At 38.9% G+C, this 19,782-nt stretch overlaps 1 protein-coding gene across 8 annotated transcripts in view; it reads right to left on the bottom strand.

The window, feature by feature from the left end:
• The window catches only part of UTRN (utrophin), a 451,811-nt gene that overhangs the window by 80,425 nt on the left and 351,604 nt on the right, over positions 1-19,782 (bottom strand). For all 8 annotated transcript variants that reach the window (XM_037034777.1, XM_037034776.1, XM_037034775.1 and 5 more), the window contains 3 exons: positions 14,978-15,124; positions 12,318-12,396; positions 8,943-9,003 (listed from right to left, as the gene is read on the bottom strand). In XM_037034777.1, coding sequence (XP_036890672.1) covers positions 8,943-9,003; positions 12,318-12,396; positions 14,978-15,124 — 287 coding nt within the window. The remainder of the gene's footprint in view (positions 1-8,942; positions 9,004-12,317; positions 12,397-14,977; positions 15,125-19,782) is intronic.

Below are 19,782 nucleotides of genomic sequence, written 5' to 3' on the forward strand. Positions count from 1 at the left end.
GAATCAATCAAAATCGCACCAATTTTTTTGTCAGATGTGCAAAAAATATAACGTATTTTGGGGGGTGCCACAGAATTTTAGCAGTTTATGTGTGCCATGAGATCAACAAGTCGACATGCACTGTCCTCAATTCTCTCTAATGCAAACTTAAACTGCGTAACACCCCTGTGGGTCAGATGCCAATATCACCCCCACATTTCAGATGAGGGAAGGTAGAGCAGAGGGCACGTAGATAACTTGCTCAAGTTCACATAATAAGTAAGTACTAGAAATGGGATTTGAAACCAGATGGACCGATCATAAGCCTGAGTTCTTAATATGGAAATATGCTTGCAAGATCAAGGTTTTAAAATGTTTCTGATGAATCTGCCTAAATTTGAGTCTATCATTATAATCATTACAAACAAACCTCATCTCCCCTTGCTTCTCTCTCACTCCTGGCAGAGCCCAAGCAGGGATCAGCTCAAATACGTGCTTCTCCACACGTGGTCAGCTGTGCATGAATACAGCTGGAGAAAATCACTTAACAGACAGACTGGTTTTACTCAAAATACTTGACTTCAAACTTCCAATGTCCAAATGCTGGTGAATGCACCACATTGCCTAATAAACTTGCTTTCCCAGGCCCCAAGACAACAATTTCCTACTGCTCCTCTTTCCCCAAACTTAAGTAAGTTGCTCTCCCCGCATTAGCATCATTTAACTTGATCTCATGCTTTATTGACAAACTAAAAGCCATCAGATTAAAATTCCTTCATCTTCCCCCCACCAAATCAATAAACATCTCTCCATCTGCCAGATGGTCTCTTTCTCTCCTCCTGTAGCTGAGAAATTGTCTCCCCTCCTGTCAAAGGCCAACTCTTCCCAAAGATTTCTGAAAAACTCCTGCACTGTGTTATCAACCCCTCCCCCATAACACTACTCTCTGTATATAAACATTAAGGGTCTACCATCTTGAGATACATACATGTGTGTGCACACATACATGCTCACCCCTACCTGGAATCTCCACTTGCTGCTGGCAAGCACCCAGCTCCTCTTCTTTACAAAATTCTCAATCTGGTAATGCACATCCTCATGGCCCACTCACCGCTCAGCCCACTTCTACCTGGTTGCCAACTTCACACCCCCTCCCAAACTCGTCCTATCAAAGTGAGCAGTGAACGCCACATTGCTAAATGGATTGGCTGCTTCTCTGTCTTCATCTCACCAGAGCTCTCTCTCCTCAGGGTGGAAAGAAATAAGGAAGAGACAATAAACTTCTTCAGTAAGTTCTATAGTGTGGTAGAGGCTGAGAGGTGCTATGAAAACAACACAACTCGCAGAAAATGAAGTTTGCACAGGCAAAAATGCAGGCTCCGCTAACACCCTTGGCGCATGCGCTTTAAAAGTACACATAGCAATCAGGCAGGAGCTCCCAACTAATCGAATTTGCCATCAAATGACTGAAGTATAACGAGTGAAAACAAATTTTGGCAATCTGATATGATGTAATTCATCAGTCATATCTTTTCAAAGATTTAAGAGGTAAATCTCTGTGAATCTTTCATTTTGGGATTCATCATCCCCTCAAATCTCTGTTTCACTGGGACCAGAATATATGAAGAATTCGGCATACTTCCATCAGGAATGCTGATTATTCCTCTGTGTGTGTTTGGGGGTGTGTCTGAGTTGGGGCCCCTGGCGAGGGGATGGAAGCATAGATAGGGAGCTGTGTGGGGAGTAAAATTTTATGTTCCTCGGGTTATAGGGAACTTCAAGAACTTCCACAAACACTTTCTACTGTACTATAGGCTTTTAAAGGCAAAAAAAAAATGCAAGGTTATACTTTTGGAAACATAAGTATATATCCAAGGGAAAAAACTTTTAATGCCAACATTTTAAGAACAAAAAAAAAACTTGTTTAAAATCCAAATAAGATATATGCTTCTACTTGGTAATAGAAATTATAAAAGCATACAGTCTTCCTTTAAAAAATGCCATTAGCTTATCATAATAATGAAGACACAAGGCAGGAAAAGTAGATCACAAACACTGGATAACCCGAAATCTGTTGGATCTGACCACAAACTGCCCTTACAATAATCCCTCAGCAGTAGACACAGCATGTCAAGGGCTGTACAGAAACAGAGGTTGGAGCACACCCCCAAATACAAACGTCAACAGTCCAGGCACTGTTGACAGAACATTTGTTACAGGACTATAAGGCAAGGCTTGCTGGTGTTTATTTTTAGGTAAATTAGTGGAATCAATGATCAGAACTGAAGTGCTCGGGTGTGTGTGGAGGGACAGGTGACACTTGTTTTGAGGGCACTGAGAGATGGTCTGGAAGAAAGAACATGAGCGCACTCAACAAACGCAGGGGCCCTCTGATCTGGCAACACCTCTCCTTGGGCCCAGAACTCTTAGGAAGCTCCCCGCCCCCAACCCTAGCTGTCCTCTCCCTAGACCAGCAAGCTCCGTACAATCAGCCATCAATCAACGCTGTCATAGGCCTGTGGTTTTGCTGGCCCTGGGGGTCCTACACGCCCCGGCCTGGGGGTTTGACCCCAGGGTCATGTTCCTATCAGAGTTAAATTTAGCATTGTATCCTTTTAGCTTCTCTTTTAAATCGAACTTATGTCATGCAGGCTTTTAAAAAATTTACTACTTTATCTCTCACCTGTATTTTAAAAGTGAAATTAATTCTATGTTTTTGTGTATGGTTGTATTGAATCTTTTATTGTATCATTTCATTTTATAAACAGTACAGAAAAAGATACTCTATTTGACAATTTAATTAGTAATTATAATTCTTACTTCTGTTAATATTAAGGACTATTTTAGAAATATTATCTTTACAAATTAAAATACAGATATCACTTTTCCTCCCATAACGGCCCCACAATGATCTCACCCATACCTATGGTAAACTTTCATTGATTGTATCCCTGACCCTAAAACTCAAGCGATACAGCGAGTCTCATCATGCTATTATAATGCAATGGAACTGAGTAATTGAGAAGATTCCCAGGCCAACATTCCACTTTATAGTAATACCTCTAGTCCCAGTGATGTATAGGTAATACCTTCCTAAGTCATGAAATGGGCAATGTCTTTCCAAGACGATGTCGACTTTACCTAAATTATCTCAATAGCCAGGACACTGGTAAATCCAGTGGCAGATGCCCAACTATGGTTTGCCAGTGTCCGGCTGCTGCAGGGCAGGCTGGCGGCTGCTTAGTTGCTGGTTAGCCAGGGTCTGCTCATTTGTCTGAAGCTGCCTCCAAGCCCTGGAGGGTCAGAGATCCCCAGGGACTTGCATTCTCTCATAAAGCCATTTCGTTCTTACCTCATCAGCAGAGTTGGCCCTGGGAGTTTTAAATATTTATTTTCAATAAAGGTAGAGGTACAGACCATTTCTTGGAAAAATAGACTCTCCAGTATGTTCTCTTATGCTACTTCATTTATGTCCTTATCATTAAAGCTCCACTCCAGGGAAGTGCCCCAAAGTGTGCCCAAAGAGCTCCAGGTAAAAATCAGAAACTGAAGGATGCCCTTCTCATCCTGATGGAAGAGGAAGAGAAAGAAGACTCCTGTAGAAAGCCTTTTGGAGAAAGCTACATTTATCTTTCATTGCTCATTATATCTTAGTTATGGATTTATTTTGTTCTAGAATGAGTTATCTATGACCTCTGAAGTGCCCTTCCTTCCTTCCTTCCTTCCTTCCTTCCTTCCTTCCTTCCTTCCTTCCCTGTTATAGTCATACCTTTGTTCGCTCCAACTTTCCTATTATTTGGGTCTCATTGCTGCCTCTTTTCTCTGCTCTTATTTAGGGAAGAATTGTTTTCCCTACATCATCTAAGGGGGGTCCATGATTCCTTTAAAGAAATAAGCATTAATTCTCTCCCTGAGACTGTAAATACATATCCAGATCAGCATATGCAGTTTATAGAAATAAACAGTACAACTATATAAAAAACAGCTACTGGTTCTTCAAGATTTCATTTACAACTACAAATTCATCACTTTTCAGAAATTTGATGGATTGGGGCAGTAGAAGGTGCCCCTGGTGGGCAAGAAGGGTATCTAAGAGAGTTCTGCAAAGCTGGCCACAATGGACACAAAAACCAAAAAGGAAAATACAAAGAAGATGTAATAAATTGAGGAAAATCTCGAAAAGATCTGCTCTTAAGGGGGTTAGAATGAGTCAGAAGATGTGCGGTAGCCGTGTTTACAGATACAGACTAGTTAATGCCTCTGTACTGTTGAGAAATGTCAGCTTTAAAGAATGTGGTGGGTATGGTCCATAAAATCAAAGATTACTAAAGTGTTCATGTGAAAGCGGTGTGTGGGACTACACTTAGGATCCTACAGAGAACGAAGGCTTGCATGCCTGATTCTAGGGGGGAAAACAGAGCAATAAGATGTGAGCATGAAGCCTGTTGGAAGAGCAATCACCTGTACCAAGACTAAGGCTTACTGACCAGTCATGCACTGAGGTTTAGAGAAGACACAGTAAGGGAAGAAAGAACACCTATTTCTTTACTACACCTTACTAAATTCTTTTTTAAAGATTTATTTACTGATTACTTTTAGAGAGAGAAGACGGGAGGGAGAAAGAGAGGAAGATAAATATCAGTGTGTGGTTGCCTCTCACACGCCCCCCACTGGGGACCTGGCTTGCAACCCATGCATGCGCCCTGACTGGGAATCGAACCAGTGACCCCTTTGTTCGTAGGCTGGCACTCTATCCACTAAGGCACACCCATCAGGGCCACCTTACTAAATTCTATGACACAGTATGGCTTCCTGACAGGCTGCACATGGTATGGGGCCATCTACTCAAAAGCCAGCTTTGTTGACAGAACGGCAGAATTCTCCTGAGCATGAGAATGAGGAAAGAAATGAAAGGCCTCAGTCCTTCTCCCTAACTTGGAACTGTCAGGATGTGAAAGGCAGAATGGTGGGGACTGACACTTTCCTCTCTACGGAAAAGCACTCTTGTCCTTTACCAGATCTCAGTGTAAAATTTCCTGAAACGTATTATCCCACAGAAACAGCAGGGCAGTGTGGAGCGCTGGAGAAAGCATGGGCTTTGTCCTTAGATAGCTTCATGCTTAATGCTGGCACACAGTAGGTGTATAATAAATGACAGCGAGTCTATGGTACAGAAAAAAAAGATGTTTGCTCATATTTTCCCCACTTGATTGCTCCTTCTTAAATATAATCCTTCATCCTATCCAAACTGGTTCCTGTGACCAGAAATTTCTGTTCTCTACCTCAACACGCGGGGGGCAGGAGGCGATCCTGCATAGTGCTGAGGAGTTCAGAAGCTGGAGCTGGTCCCTGGGTTTAAACATCAGCTCTTCGTCCATTCATCGGCTCTGTGATCTCAAGCAGGCTATGTGTGCTGGAGAGCTAAGCCTTGCCTGGAAGTGGGGGTAATGAGAGCACCTCCATGCCCCCAGGCCACTGTGAGACTAGAGGAGAGGACCCAGGCACAGTGGCTGCCAAATGAACATGCAAACAATAATTTATGATAATGATCATTATTTTCACCGGTCATGGCTTTTATTATTATTATTATCATTAATCTTATTACCATTACTATTATTATCAATTATTCTGGAACAAAATGAAAAGCAGTAAGTTTTATAAGATTAAGATGACATTCTAGGAAAGTTCAATCCAATGCCTTTATTCACCATTCCCTTTGTACCTAAAACTCCCTGTGGGGTGACTTTTATTTGAGGAAATAAACAACTTTGCAAAAAGCAAACACATGACTAAAAATTCAAAAGAAAGATCTAGCTTTCATGGTGGGTTTCTCATATTGTGAAAGCAGCCAGAGGCGTGTCAAAGGTTCTCAAACTTGGATAGAACAAGGAGCTGTCAATGGACTAACTAGAGAAGGAAAACAACCAGACCAGTTCCAGAAAGTCTGCCTCAGAGGCAGCAAATGTGAAGTTAAATAGGAGTTTCAACTTCAGATATTAACACAGAGGTATTTATACTTCATATACTCCTATATTCTGTCATTTTCTAGGAACAAATCAGTTATGGTACCATTGCGGTATACCTTCAAATAGTAATAAAGAATTACCTAGAAAGAGAGAAATGCATTAGGGAGCCATCAAAGTATGTTTTAACTAATTTGGAAAATTAAAATGTGACATGAAAATAATCTGTCCTTCCCATTCTCCTTTTAATTTTTTTTGCTCTACTCTGACATTAGAGTGTATAAAACTGCATACCTCAATACTGACAACATCTACATTTCTACCTTAAAATTATTTTCTTTTTAGTTAAATTAATACATTCTAACATACTCCAGGAAAAACCGCTTGCATGAAATTTATGCTAAATTTGCTTTTAACATTATTCTTCTGCTTACTTGTGCAGCCATGCAAAACAAGTACATATTAAAGGCCTTTTCATTCATCTTTTACTTGCTTATTAATTTATTTTGGAATTCAATTTTGTTTTCCTAACAATTCTTCATCTGGAAATACTGGCTCACATAAATCTACCTCTCAAGATTGATGTTCCTTCTTTATGGGGAAATAAAGTGATGAGTTATACAACAGAGCTAATAATGCAAGATTCTGGTGAAACGAGATTTTTAAAAAGAAGAGAGTGCGTACTATAGACATGGTCAAATTTCTAAACATTTGAAAGCCCTAAAAAGCTCTTTGACACTAACACTATGTGTGTGTGTGTACATATATTTTTTAAAAGCCAATCTTTCACTCATGATGTTGAAGATGCTTTAGGGTGCTGCAGGCCGTCGTTTAAATATCGGCCATCAGTTATTTTATATGCATTGGAGAGCTGGTTAAAATGCCTTCGCCAATGAGACAGATACCAGATAAACCAGCCTTTACTCTCCCAGTCTGCCCCATTAAGAACTCCAACTGGATCCAGTTCACATTTTTAGAAAAATCAGATGAGGCAGGATTCTAGGTTAATTCAATAAGTTAATTTTAATTAACATGCATCGTGTAGGGCAAACGAAGTCAGTCCTGCTCCCTCGCCCAGATGTCTGGGGAACTAAGCAGCATTCCCATCGCCTTGAGACTGGGTCTGATAAACTGCATCCCTGTAACACTGAGTGGGCTCGCACGCGCAGAATCATGCTGTGTTATATAATGTATCCTGGCATCCTGCTGGCTTTGTGTGCATTTAGTATATAAGGGGGTAGGGCTTCCCCGCTGGGGACATGGTGGCTTGCTACATGAGTGGCTCACCCACCCGTGAATAAAGGCACATCAGACACCCCAATGGCCTGGTGACTTTTATTCCTCTGCCCAATTCCAGAGTGAACCCGCCAGCCTTGACCGGCTGCAGGACACACAGACTTCTAGACTTTGTACGTGTACTGGTTTTCTATTGCTGCTGTAACAAATTACCACAATATAAGTATCTCCACGGCCTAAAATCAAGATTGTCTGGCCTATGCTCCTCTCTGCAGGCTCTAAGAAAGAATGACACTTCCTTGCCTGTTCCAGCTTCCAGAGGCTGCCCGCACTCACTGGCTCCTGCCTGCAGCCGCTCACCTTTATGTAACATAATATAGTCACATCCGGGATGTAACACATCATCTTCGTGTTACAGCAATATTCACTCAGTAAATCAAAATTCTCCATTATTATCATCATCATCATCATCATCATTACTATTATTATGAAAACTTCAAACTAAAAAGTGTGAGTTCCCATCAGATTATCACATCTTCCCTCAAGAAACACATCAATTTTCCCAACCTCAGATTTCTTCCCATTTATGCTTGCACGAATCTGACATCTATCCCTGAGTTTTACCACAACTCAGCACACTCCAGATTGCACACTGATAAAAGTATTAAATTCCCCTTAAGACAATGTAACACATATTGTTTATTACATCTGTTAAGTGTTACCATAAAATGACTTATCTTTTTTAGCCTGAGGCTACATCTCAGACACAGTAAAGCCTTCATAAGGAAATACTCTTCCAAAAAGTCCTGACTTCACACAATTTCTCAGGAAGAGGCATTTTGGAAGAGTAGATTATTATTGTTGGCATGGATTCTGGAGAAAGCACATGCTGTTTTAGGAAGGATATAAAGGAAAATTGGCCCACAGATTTTTCCCATCTTGCTTGAGGTCACTCAGCTGATCTGAGACATAGCTGTCCCCTGATAAAATAAGTCAGCATTTCCCCCATAACTATGATGCTATTTACTTTACACATGAAATAGAGTCAACTAGACTCTTCATCACTTGGTCATGTCCTCAATCAATAGCTTTGCTACTTTATACCTCAAGGGACTGGAAAAGTTGTATTTTATCATTCTGTCTATGACAACACATAGATTCAGCCGAGGATCAAATCCTAACCTGACCCTGTGTAAGTGATACAAAGTTTAGAAAAGGTTACACAATGAGGAGAAACTTCATGTGTAAAAAGGAGACACTGACCACAAAAATGAAGGATAAATAAACCTAAACTCAAATTGCTGATAACTTCCAAAAATCAAAGGAATACTGAACTTTTTCATGATAATAACACTGTTTCTTTTGGCAGATTAAAATGACAAGAGTACAAGCACTTTTGAAATAGATGTCTGGGGAGAAATAAAAAATGCTTTAGAATCAATACAGTTTGAGCAACCTCTGTATGTCAAGAGTATTTAGAAATTCAGTCATGTTCCCAAAATATTTTAATATTTGCTCCCAAAAGTCAGCTAAACACACCATTATAGCCCTACCTTAATAAGCTACAATCATCTCTCTGATTTTTAAACTAATTTTGTTCAAATATTAAATATATATACTATCTGTATAAATACATAGATACATAATTTCCTTCAGGAAATAGGACCGACTTCCACTTTTAAAAGTTATAGGAGAAAAAGCCTCTTAAGTTATCAACACAACTTTATTTTCTTGGTTCATAAAGGAGAATGGAAATCAACTTACTTGATGTAATAGGGCACTTTATTATGAGAAACGGATCTTTGCCACGGCAGCTGGACGGAAGCTGAGGAAACAAAGGGAGGTTATTGGAGCCACCGCTAACCCCACAGCCTTAATGTGCAACCACTGAGCATGTTTTACAACAAATTCAGTGAGAACTGCTCTGGATTCCCATAATTATGAAATCTGCAAGCCAAACAGAGTCACTTTTAAAAGTTATTCAAAGCAAGGAGAGACCAACGCGGGATCAATTTCCAATGCTACCTCTCACTAATTGAACCTATTGATAAAAATACTTTTTAAAACAATCAACTGTTATTGCTTATCGTCAACACAGTTTAAAACTTAGTGCTTTTCAGGTCCTAACAGGCCACGGACTGATACTGGTCCAATGCCCAGTGGTTGGGGACCCTTGTACTCACAAGCAAGCAAATTTGAAAAAATAATAAAACCGCAATGAATACTAAACTCTCATGGAACCAGTTTTCACCAATGATTCTCTTCTGAATTTTATGTCACATTAGCACCTTAAAAATATAGAGTATTCTTAACTCTGCAAAGCATTTTTTAATCTATTTATTGATAAGGAAGCCAACAAGATGCATTTATTTGATCGATGAGAAACTAAACACTCAAAAGATGGAATAACCCTCCTTAGTAAATGGCAGAGCTCAGACGTGATCTCAGGATTTCAGACTGCCGGTTCAGTGATTTTTCTATTTGACAATTCTCCCTCTCTTTATAAAATATAAGGACTCTCTTCTCCAACTATATGCATGAAAGTACAGAAAGGGGATGAAAATGTGGAACTAGGTATATTACATTTCTCACTAGAGCAACCTCATGTCATTGCTGGCACCAGGCTAATGGGTCAGTTTCTAGTTTGTGCCTAACTAAACACGCTCCTTCCAGGGCTGACATCCAAGACATACAATAAAGCCAAAGATTCTAAGCAGCAAGGGATAACAATCGTTAAGTTTATTAATTGGGATTTTGTTTACACTGCTTGATTCATTCTAATAATTGTTTTGATTCGAATTACTCTGAGCTCCTTGGGCTGGTGTTGGATGATAAAAGGCAATGTGCTTGGGGGTCACGGTTTTTACAATGTTTCATTTCCTAAGGAAAATGAGTTTGATTTTTATGGTCAAAGATAGTTCCTAGGTAAAAGTATAGGGTTTCATCAGTGCTAATAGATGACTAAACCTTTATAACAGAACTGTAAATAGAGTCTCATTTCCTTGTTAAATTCCTCTTTAATTTGGTCTTAGCACATAAGTTTATATTCTATAAAAGTAAGTGTAAGAAATCTGGAGTGATTCATACCCAATGAGGAGACTGCAAAGCTATTTACTTTGTCAGCATTGGTGGCCAAACTTTGGAACTGCGTCCTGCCATCCAGGTGAACAGGATATTCTAGAAGGACTACCAATCACTCAAAACAGATGATCCAACAGCTCATGTGTGTGAAACGGGCTGGGGAGGTGGAGGGAGGGGAAGGACAGAGGGAGTCAAGGACAGGGAGAAAGGCGGGGGGAGGTCGAGGCACTCGATGTGCAGGGCGGGAAGGGCAGGGTTTGACAGATGAGGAATATTCTTGAAATTGGGAAAGGAAAACCTGATCTTTAATTGAGGTAAAGGAGATTACCAGCCATGACAAAAGGTTAAGAGAGTACATAACTGTAATCAATTAGGTTGGAGGACATGGTATTACTTCAGTTCTTTCTATGGTTATAGATACAAAGAAGCTATCATAATTGGGAAGTCAGCTTCACCTTAAGTTATAAACTTCATGTAGATTGAATTAAGTAAACTGTTTTCTTACATATGTTTGCCAGAGACAATGAAAGGAAAGGAATTAACATTTAGCAAAAGCATTTGCACCAAGAACTGTGTTAGGTGCTTGGTGTAAGTCGGTTATGTTTTTTTGTTTAATTTTCAAGGTGATCAGAGGAAACAAGTGTTACCGCAGTAATTTTAAGATAAAGAAATCAGCTTTCAGGGATGGCCGTTCTGGTAAAAAGCAGAACTATTTCGACAGGGTCCAGCAGAAGTAAGGCCTGACTGAGTATGGCTGGCAGGGTAATAGCATGGGCATAACAATTTACAGGTTTATTTTGAACGTTTCACCTAAAATGTCACATGGTGTGCTTGAGTGTGATATTGTTGTGTTACAGAATTGCATGCTTATGATTCTGTAAGAAAAGGTTTTGTAATAAAGAAGGGATGTTGTCTGTGCCGGACCCTGTATTTTTTTCAACTTCGATCTGGTGACTCCTACGTGCTCTAGTTTCCTCAGAAGTGAACGAGAAAGCAGAAGCCCCAATTATTTCCTCAAGGTCTCACCACTAGTCCCTAAAATGAAAAAAAAATTCAGTTGGGGAATACTACATAAAAATCTACATATGTGGTTTGGCTAAGTGTGCAATTGCCCGACCAGAAAGAAAGCTAAATATGATCTCAGTGAGCCCAATAAACCAAGTCTTCTCGTGTAAAAATTTGTGGGGAATGAAGTTTCCCTATGAAAGGTGCAGGTGCATTTTAAACTAATAAACACTTTTGAAGGAGAAAAAATTAATTTCAAATCTTTAAATATATAAAGATGATCTCTTCATTGTGAACAAATTCACAAACTTTGCATTTGACATAGCACTGATGAAATGATATACAGTAGTTATCATCACAGATGGTTCAGGGAANACTTCGATCTGGTGACTCCTACGTGCTCTAGTTTCCTCAGAAGTGAATGAGAAATTAGAAGCCCCAATTATTTCCTCAAGGTCTCACCACTAGTCCCTAAAATGAAAAAAAATTCAGTTGGGGAATACTACATAAAAATCTACATATGTGGTTTGGCTAAGTGTGCAATTGCCTGACCAGAAAGAAAGCTAAATATGATCTCAGTGAGCCCAATAAACCAAGACTTCTCGTGTAAAAATTTGTGGGGAATGAAGTTTCCCTATGAAAGGTGCAGGTGCATTTTAAACTAATAAACACTTTTGAAGGAGAAAAATTAATTTCAAATCTTTAAATATATAAAGATGATCTCTTCATTGTGAACAAATTCACAAACTTTGCATTTGACATAGCACTGATGAAATGATATACAGTAGTTATCATCACAGATGGTTCAGGGAACCTACTGGTTGAGCCATAGCTAAAGACAAGTTACTTGGGCTCCACTTCAAAGCCTTATGAGTTAGGACCAGGTTATTACAAATAAAGAACAATGAACAATATTGTCATTAATTTTAATATATCCTTTTTATATACTTACATATAAGCACATCTATTTACAGCAAAGAATATGGCTTCTTGAGTGAAAAAGCACGCTGATCCATTCGATTACTGAGGTCAGTCAAGTGTATCGGTACTTACTGGAGAGAAAATGCTGAGACGATGGTCCGAAATCCCTGTGGGCTTCCTGAAGCTGTTTAAGGCGATCATCCACAGAAACCTGCACAAGGCACCCCAAGATAATTCGATTTCAAAACAGTAACTTTAGCAATATCCTTGATTTAAGTATTATGGTAAATGATGACACTTCCCAAGACTGCTTGTAGGGACTCTTTTTCTATCTCTGAAATAAAAATATTGGGACGAAAATAGACTCCTTCTGGCACCAAGTGACAGCAAAGAGCACCAGGCACTCTTCCAAACAATTTCTATGAATTGGCTCTCCTAACCCTCCCAATACCCAGGCTGGGTAAGCATTATTATGGTGATCACCATTTCACAGAGGAAGATGCTGGGAAAGATGGAGGTGTCCAGGACACAAAGTCAGTGTGCAGCCGTGCTAACACTCATCACCAGCTCACACGGTGCCAGAATCGAGGCCTTTACTGTCACTGCACTTGGCCTCAAAAGCAGTTAGCTAAGGTCTGAAGCACGTTAAGTCAAGATGAGGCCATGGGGTCAGTGGCTATTCATCTCTGTTTTGTAAGAAAGGCAGCAAAAAGTGCTACAGGATGCAAATGAAAGTCTGAAGTATTCCAAGGGAGAAAACAGGCAGGTAGATAGTTGGATAAGTTAGATGACAGATAGATAGATAGATAGATAGATAGATAGATAAAGGCAGATGAGTATGGAACATCTTATTTTCCTCCATGTTTCTGTTCCATCATCTTGATTTGGGAGCATCCATATACCAGCAGGTTAATATACTCTATATATTTATTTATACACATTATACGGTTAACTCTCTACATTATGAATATGCTAAGAGTTGGTACACTGAGAAACTATTGCCAATCAATCACCACTGCACAGAGCCTACTGATCCTTCCATGTCCTTCTACCTGGTCTTTGCCTCTGTAGGGATGGTAAGCTGTTCCACTTATGTTGCCAAACTTATTTTCAGCTGCCTTTAAATGAAAAGGGTGTATCTCTGGCTCACTAGGCAGCTCTGGTTTCTCCCGGTTGGCTATTTAAGTTGCATTAGCAAGTACGTTTTCTCGTAAGGCCAAAAAGCACTCCAATGCCAAACTTCACATTCAGGAGGGATAGAGAAGATGCTACTGCTGAAACTTAACAATGCTGTCTGGCAGCACAGATCTCCCCCTCTCACTCAACCAGCAGCTAACATCTAAGCTCTAGCAGTCACCAGGCTCGGAGATAAGGAAGACACAACACATATCCTCTTTCGAGCATAACATATTCTCTGACTTCTAACCTTTGCAGATGGTGATAATAAGCAGAATGGGAAGGAAATCAAGATGGACCATAGGAATGCCTACATAAAGATAATGATGTAGAGAAATAAAGCAAAAGAAAAAGGGAATATAGGTCAAGCATTTCTGCCTTGCACTCACTAGAAAAGCATGTGTGAATTTAACATATCCTAATTTACTAATCCCAAATTATTGGTACTCTTTCAATAATAGAAGAGATAGTCTAATATTATATAAGTCATTTTTTACCACTTCAATTTCACAAAGAAAATATGAACCGTTGTGGTTTCAATGTTTGAATTAATTCAGGAAACCTATTATACCTTAAAATGCATCTATGTCCCAACTCAAAATTGCATATTTATCTTATTATATATCACATTTGAGACCTACAATATAGAGAGAAATTAGGAAAAATTATTTTTTTCAATCTCCCACTCAAATTATCCTTCTGGTTTTCAGGAAAAAAGGGATTATTATGACTCTTAGGAACTGGCCATTGAATGTGACAATCTCCACAAAGACAACCAAACCCTAAAAACTGGCATGGGTAGTGACTTGCAAATACTGACACATGGTAATACTCAAGAGGGTTCTTCTTGGTTTGGCTCTACTAAAATGGGACAAGCAAGTAAGATCTAGAGTCATTAAAACAACCATAATTTGGCCCTGGCTGGTGTAGCTCAGTGGATTGAGCACAGGCTGTGAATCAAAGGGTCACTGGTTCAATTCCCACTCAGGGCACATGCCTGGGTTGCAGGCCAGGTCCCCAGGGCAGGGCACATGAGAGACAACCACACATCGATATTTCTCTCACTATCTTTCTCCTTCTCTTCCTCTCTCTCTAAAAATAAATACATAAAATCTTTTAAAAAATTACATTTTGGCAGCTAAGATCTCAGGGCTAAAGGTAAACACTACAATAGTATAAATGTGCTAGCTGAAAAAAATGAGCAAGATACCTAAAGACCACACAGTTGGAATAAAAAGGATAAAGACTTCCTTAACTTTTCAAAAGAAATAAAAAATACATGATTAAAGTAAGAAAAATGACTTCTTGATAAGCCATTGTGGGAAAAAATGTTTCTGTGACCTAGCATACATTTCAATTACTGTGATTTATTTGACCTTTTACAATTTCCTACAAATACTATATGAATAGTACATCAAAAGTTATATTAAAACTTATAAACAAATGAGACCTTTAGGTTTAAGATGCTGAAAGACAGTTGGTGTCACACGCTATGAACCCATGATCAAACACAACCAAACAAGAAAAAATGATGGCATGTCGTATGGAGTAGAGAGGGGCGGTTTCAAGACCCACCAAGGTATAAAGGTGTGTAATGAAGAAGAAGACGGGGATACCTGCAGAAGTTTCCAACGCATGTTAAGGTCATCCAGCTGCCGTGACATCTTTAGAGATGGGTGCAGGTCAAGGGGAGACAGCTGACTCGACAAATCATTCATTGTTTTAACTTTTAAGTTGATTGGCGCAATTTCTTCTCTAAATGCCTGGAAGGAAAGGACAATAACAATGGAACCAAAAGGTAATATTTTTTAACCAAAGGTAGTATTTTTAACTTTCCTTCAAAGAAAATGGCAGGACAAGCTGAGACCAACTACAGTTGCTCAGTCAACAACAGATGACTCCGTTCAGGTCTCCAGCACCCAGGACCACCAGCTAAAGGGTCTTCCTCCGTATCACAAACAAACTAAAATGGAATGTGGAGAGAACACTTGGAGTGCAAACACAGTTAAGTGATTACGGTTTTCCTTCAAATTTTTCATTAGATACAATTTAGTCTGGAAAATGTTTGTCATTATTATCCACTTTAACTAGTTTCTAGTCTTGATTCTATCTTTCAATTTCTTTCACATTTATCTTCTTTTTTATTTCTTCATATGGCCACTGTAATATTTTTTTCACCTGGTGTAACAACTTGATTTTAACAAGTTTCCATTTAAAATTAAGTTAGAATGTGGCCAGTAAAAATAACTTCCTTATCCACAAAACCGATGTCTATCACACCAGAGAGGTAAGGTTGTCCCTTTCAAAAATGTTTGGGATCACAGGTTAGAGACAGGGCAGGAGGAGTGGAATCTATAAAGAGGTAAATGAAGCTTAGAGCTGATAAATGCCACCTCTGGGCACAGCAGAGCGCTGGTATGGGTGTGGAGTGTATGTGAAGAGATGAAGAAAGACAGAACAAAATAAAAACTCAAGGCCAATGACAACCATATATCCCATAAGAGCAAACAGAATAATGGAAACACTACATTTTCTCCATTCCCCACATAAATCCACCTGCCTCTATGTTCACTTTCTCTTTCTCAATGGCATTGCCTAGATTCTTTGAGACTCAATTCAGGTGGCCCCCATGCACCCCATTTCAGAAAAGATTCCCCTGAGGCCCCTCCCATGGTTCCCCAGTTTTCTCTCTGCCTTCTCCAATCCAGCCAGGACATTCAGTTAGCACCTGTCTGGACATACAAATTGGGTTTTATGATAGAGGCCACTTTGATTGTCTGGTGCTATACCATCCAGTTATTATGCATTTTAAACATCATTCCTTATCAAAGCTCTTCGCACAGGGAATTATAAGCAGCCATATTCTCAATGTCCACTGTAGAGAATGGAAGCTTCCTGATACAGGCACCTGATAGCATTCAGCACAATGTTTGCCATACAAGAGGGCAGAAGTCCTTTCTAGTGACAGAGGTCCACAAAAATGATGTGTGAGGCAAGATTAAGCCAATATGGAATTAGGAACCAAATTAGATTCTAAAAAAAAGAACTATATATTTTTATTTTGGGGGTAGATCACAAAATTAGAGTTAATGACATACCAGACTTCACCTGTAAACAGCCTGTTAGCATCAGCCGTCAGGTTTTACCATGTCTACCATCTGCTAAGAGACTAGGCGCATGCCTGTGAGATGTCTCTCTTCTCTTCTCTCACTGGTCCACGTTTAGTGAAATGTTATATATTAAAGTACTTGGAGGGCTACACAATTTTATTAAAACACTACAAGTATTAATTTGGCTCCCTTCTTATGAGTATAAAAACAGCCCCTTTCACCACTCCCTCCCTGCTTCTCTCCTGCACCTTTTCTAGTTATCCTATGTAACTCTTCCTTATACGTCACATGCAGGCTAAACCCAATCATTGTGATGGATGAACATCAAAATAACATTAAGAATATAACTATTTTTGAAAGAAATTAATTGTAGGCAAATCAGAGAATATGTCTTGGTGTTTCCAAATTATGGAACATACCCAAAAGCCACATAAAGAAGGTCAAGGTGGAGAGTCAGAAGGGACGGAACTGGAGCCAGAGTTGGAGTGACAAACAAGGATGGTAGAGCCAGCAGTGTCTAAATGACATTTGAACAGGGAACCTGAATATCAACCTGCCAGAGAAATACTGCCACAACTCTAAAGACATCAGCATTTCCAAACCAGGACAAGGCAAGCTGACAAAGACCTGAGAATCACTGCAGTGTGGAAAAGGAGGGAAGTAAGAGGTATGTTGGTTTTTCTGCAGGGCTGACACGGGACACTGTGCACGCAAACAGGCAAAGCACAGTCCAACAAGCAGTGAAATGATACCAAAGGCATTTTGTTGAAATAACATAGGTCTAAGAAACCAATCACTGAAATAGAAGCATGAGACAGAGAAAAGTGGGAGTTAGGATGGGGAAGGAGAATTCTTTAAGCCTGGGCCTCAGAGAGGCCTGGCCTCCCCCTCAGGCTCAGTGTGAGAATAACCACAGATCCCAAACCCTTCAAGGTGCCTTCAATTGTGATTTAATGTTACACATTAGTATTTTCTCCTGAAGTACCATGGAGCACCCAAGAATTTTAATCAGTTTTTAAGATCAACATCTTTGTAAAATACCCACATGTAGATAGTAAAGATTAAAGATGAAATGCTAGAAAATATTCTCAGATTTATATAATTTTAAATGACCAGTTTTTCTTCAAAAGATGACTTAAAATTTAATTAGATTATAACAGATTATAACAGATTTTAAAACAGATTTTTAAAATCTTCCAGAAAAATAAAGGGGTTTTTATTTCTCCCCTATAAAAATAATGTTTATCTCTGATAAGCGACAGGTAAAAACATTAAATGACATTTGACAAATAGGGCCTGTAAGTTTTGGTTTCTTTGCGGTGGTCAGGTGTTTTACGGCAACAAGAAATCTCTTAAGAAAGTTTATTTCTTGGTTTGTAAGAGCTTCTAAATTAAGGGGCTTGAAATAAAGCAAGTGTTAAAATGGTTTCAGATCTGCCATGTGTTCTATTATAAAGAAGCAATTTATCATGTTCTGGCTGCACTTTCCAATAGGATAATAAAAATCTATGTGGTCTTCTTGTTGTAAAAACAGAAACATCTGCTCGTATTAAAGGTGTTGCCTGATGGCCTGTTACAGATACGAATCCCAAACCCGGGCCCTGTCAGAAGGTGTGCATTATGCAAATAAGAATGACTGAGGAGGCCCTGGATGGACAGCTCGGTTGGTCAGAGCATCAGCTGGATATGCCAAGGTTGCAGGTTTGATTCCTGGCCAGGGCATACACAAGAATCAACCAATGAATGCATGAATAAGTGGAACAACAAATTGGTGGGGCTTTTTTCTCTCTCTCCTTTCTCTCTTCTCTAAAATTAATTTAAAAAAAAGAATGATTGAGGATTATTTCAGAGAGTTAAAATTATTTGATTCCCCCAAAGATTTTGTTTCCCATTTGCTTTGGCATATTTAATAATATTTAGCAATAATCAGTACTTATTTTCATCCGCCTGTAGTTTCGATGGGACTTGGGGTATACATTACAATGCATATAAAACACCCCAGACTGTGAATCCATTTGATTTGATTTAATAAGACTTGGGTTGTTATTTCCTTCTTTTCCTAATAAGATGTTAAAATATTTTAATCCAAAGTTTATCCCTTCCTCTAAACATTAATTGTGGCTTTCCTAGCTTCCCACTTAAGCAGAGATTTGAGCAAAAGGATTTGGATACACAGGTGACTAATTTCTTTAATCAAATGGGATTAACAACTTCAGAACATCTAGGCCTTTAATAACCCCAAATACAACTTCTCATTTTTCATTCAACACTAATCATCCTATATTAGAAATTGATGCTTTCAAATTCAAATGAATATATGTGTGTATACATATGTAATTACATACCAATATACATAATTTGTGTAAGCATTCAGTTAATTACCTAAACCTTTCTTCTCTTCCTATTCAGCCACATGGGTACAAAGAAAGGGAAAAACATTATCCAGTGTCTGTGCCCAAAGGAGGGGTGTTTTTTGCAATAGAAATCGCATTCTCAGTCTACCACCCAATTTTTCTCTGGTTTATTTTTTCATTAGATTTATAATTACTTAACATATTGTTTACCATGCTATTAGAAACCACACTATTTCTAAATATGTTTTTTGCCTAAATCACATTATTTTCTGGATGTGTTCGAAAAGACTGGACCCAAAGGGGGTCCAGAAGATAGGTCTACCGGTCTTAACTTTGAGCAATTCCTGACTGCAAACAGAATTTATAGATGAACTAATCCTACACCAACATACTCAAATCCTCATTTACATATCTTATATAGTATAGATACACTATATATAGTATACCTACAGTATATATACAATGAACTAAACCATGTACATAAGAATTCTCAGTAAAATGGTATACTTTTGATTAAAACTATAAATTCCACTACCAGTTTACAGGAAACACACAGTACAGAGGAGTCTGCCAGATGACCTACAGTGTGGATGACACTCTGCAAAATCTGAGCTGTGAGAAACACTACAAAACAAACAATTCAGCTGCCTTTATAAAGACACTGGAAAAGGAAAAAGAAAGAAAAACATAGAAGGGAAATCTGGATATTAAAAAGGACTTTAAAATAGTTCTAAAGAACCAAGTAACTGTTAAGGGATGCACAGATGAGTGAAAAAAAATTAAAGAAAAATGAAAGTAAATGATTGTGAAAGTCCCACTGGTTGTTATTTGGGGGAGCGGATTTGGGTGATGAGGGGTATAAGAAAACATCTGTTGTCATCCTGATTTGGGTAGGGTCTGTAATGGCATTGACCTTATAAAAATCCCTTGGACAAGTTATATGTTTGGCTCTCTTTA

The sequence above is a fragment of the Sturnira hondurensis genome, unplaced genomic scaffold, assembly GCF_014824575.4.
Source record: "Sturnira hondurensis isolate 20B ecotype Veracruz unplaced genomic scaffold, ASM1482457v3 Scaffold0022201, whole genome shotgun sequence".
Taxonomy (NCBI): Eukaryota; Metazoa; Chordata; class Mammalia; order Chiroptera; family Phyllostomidae; genus Sturnira; species Sturnira hondurensis.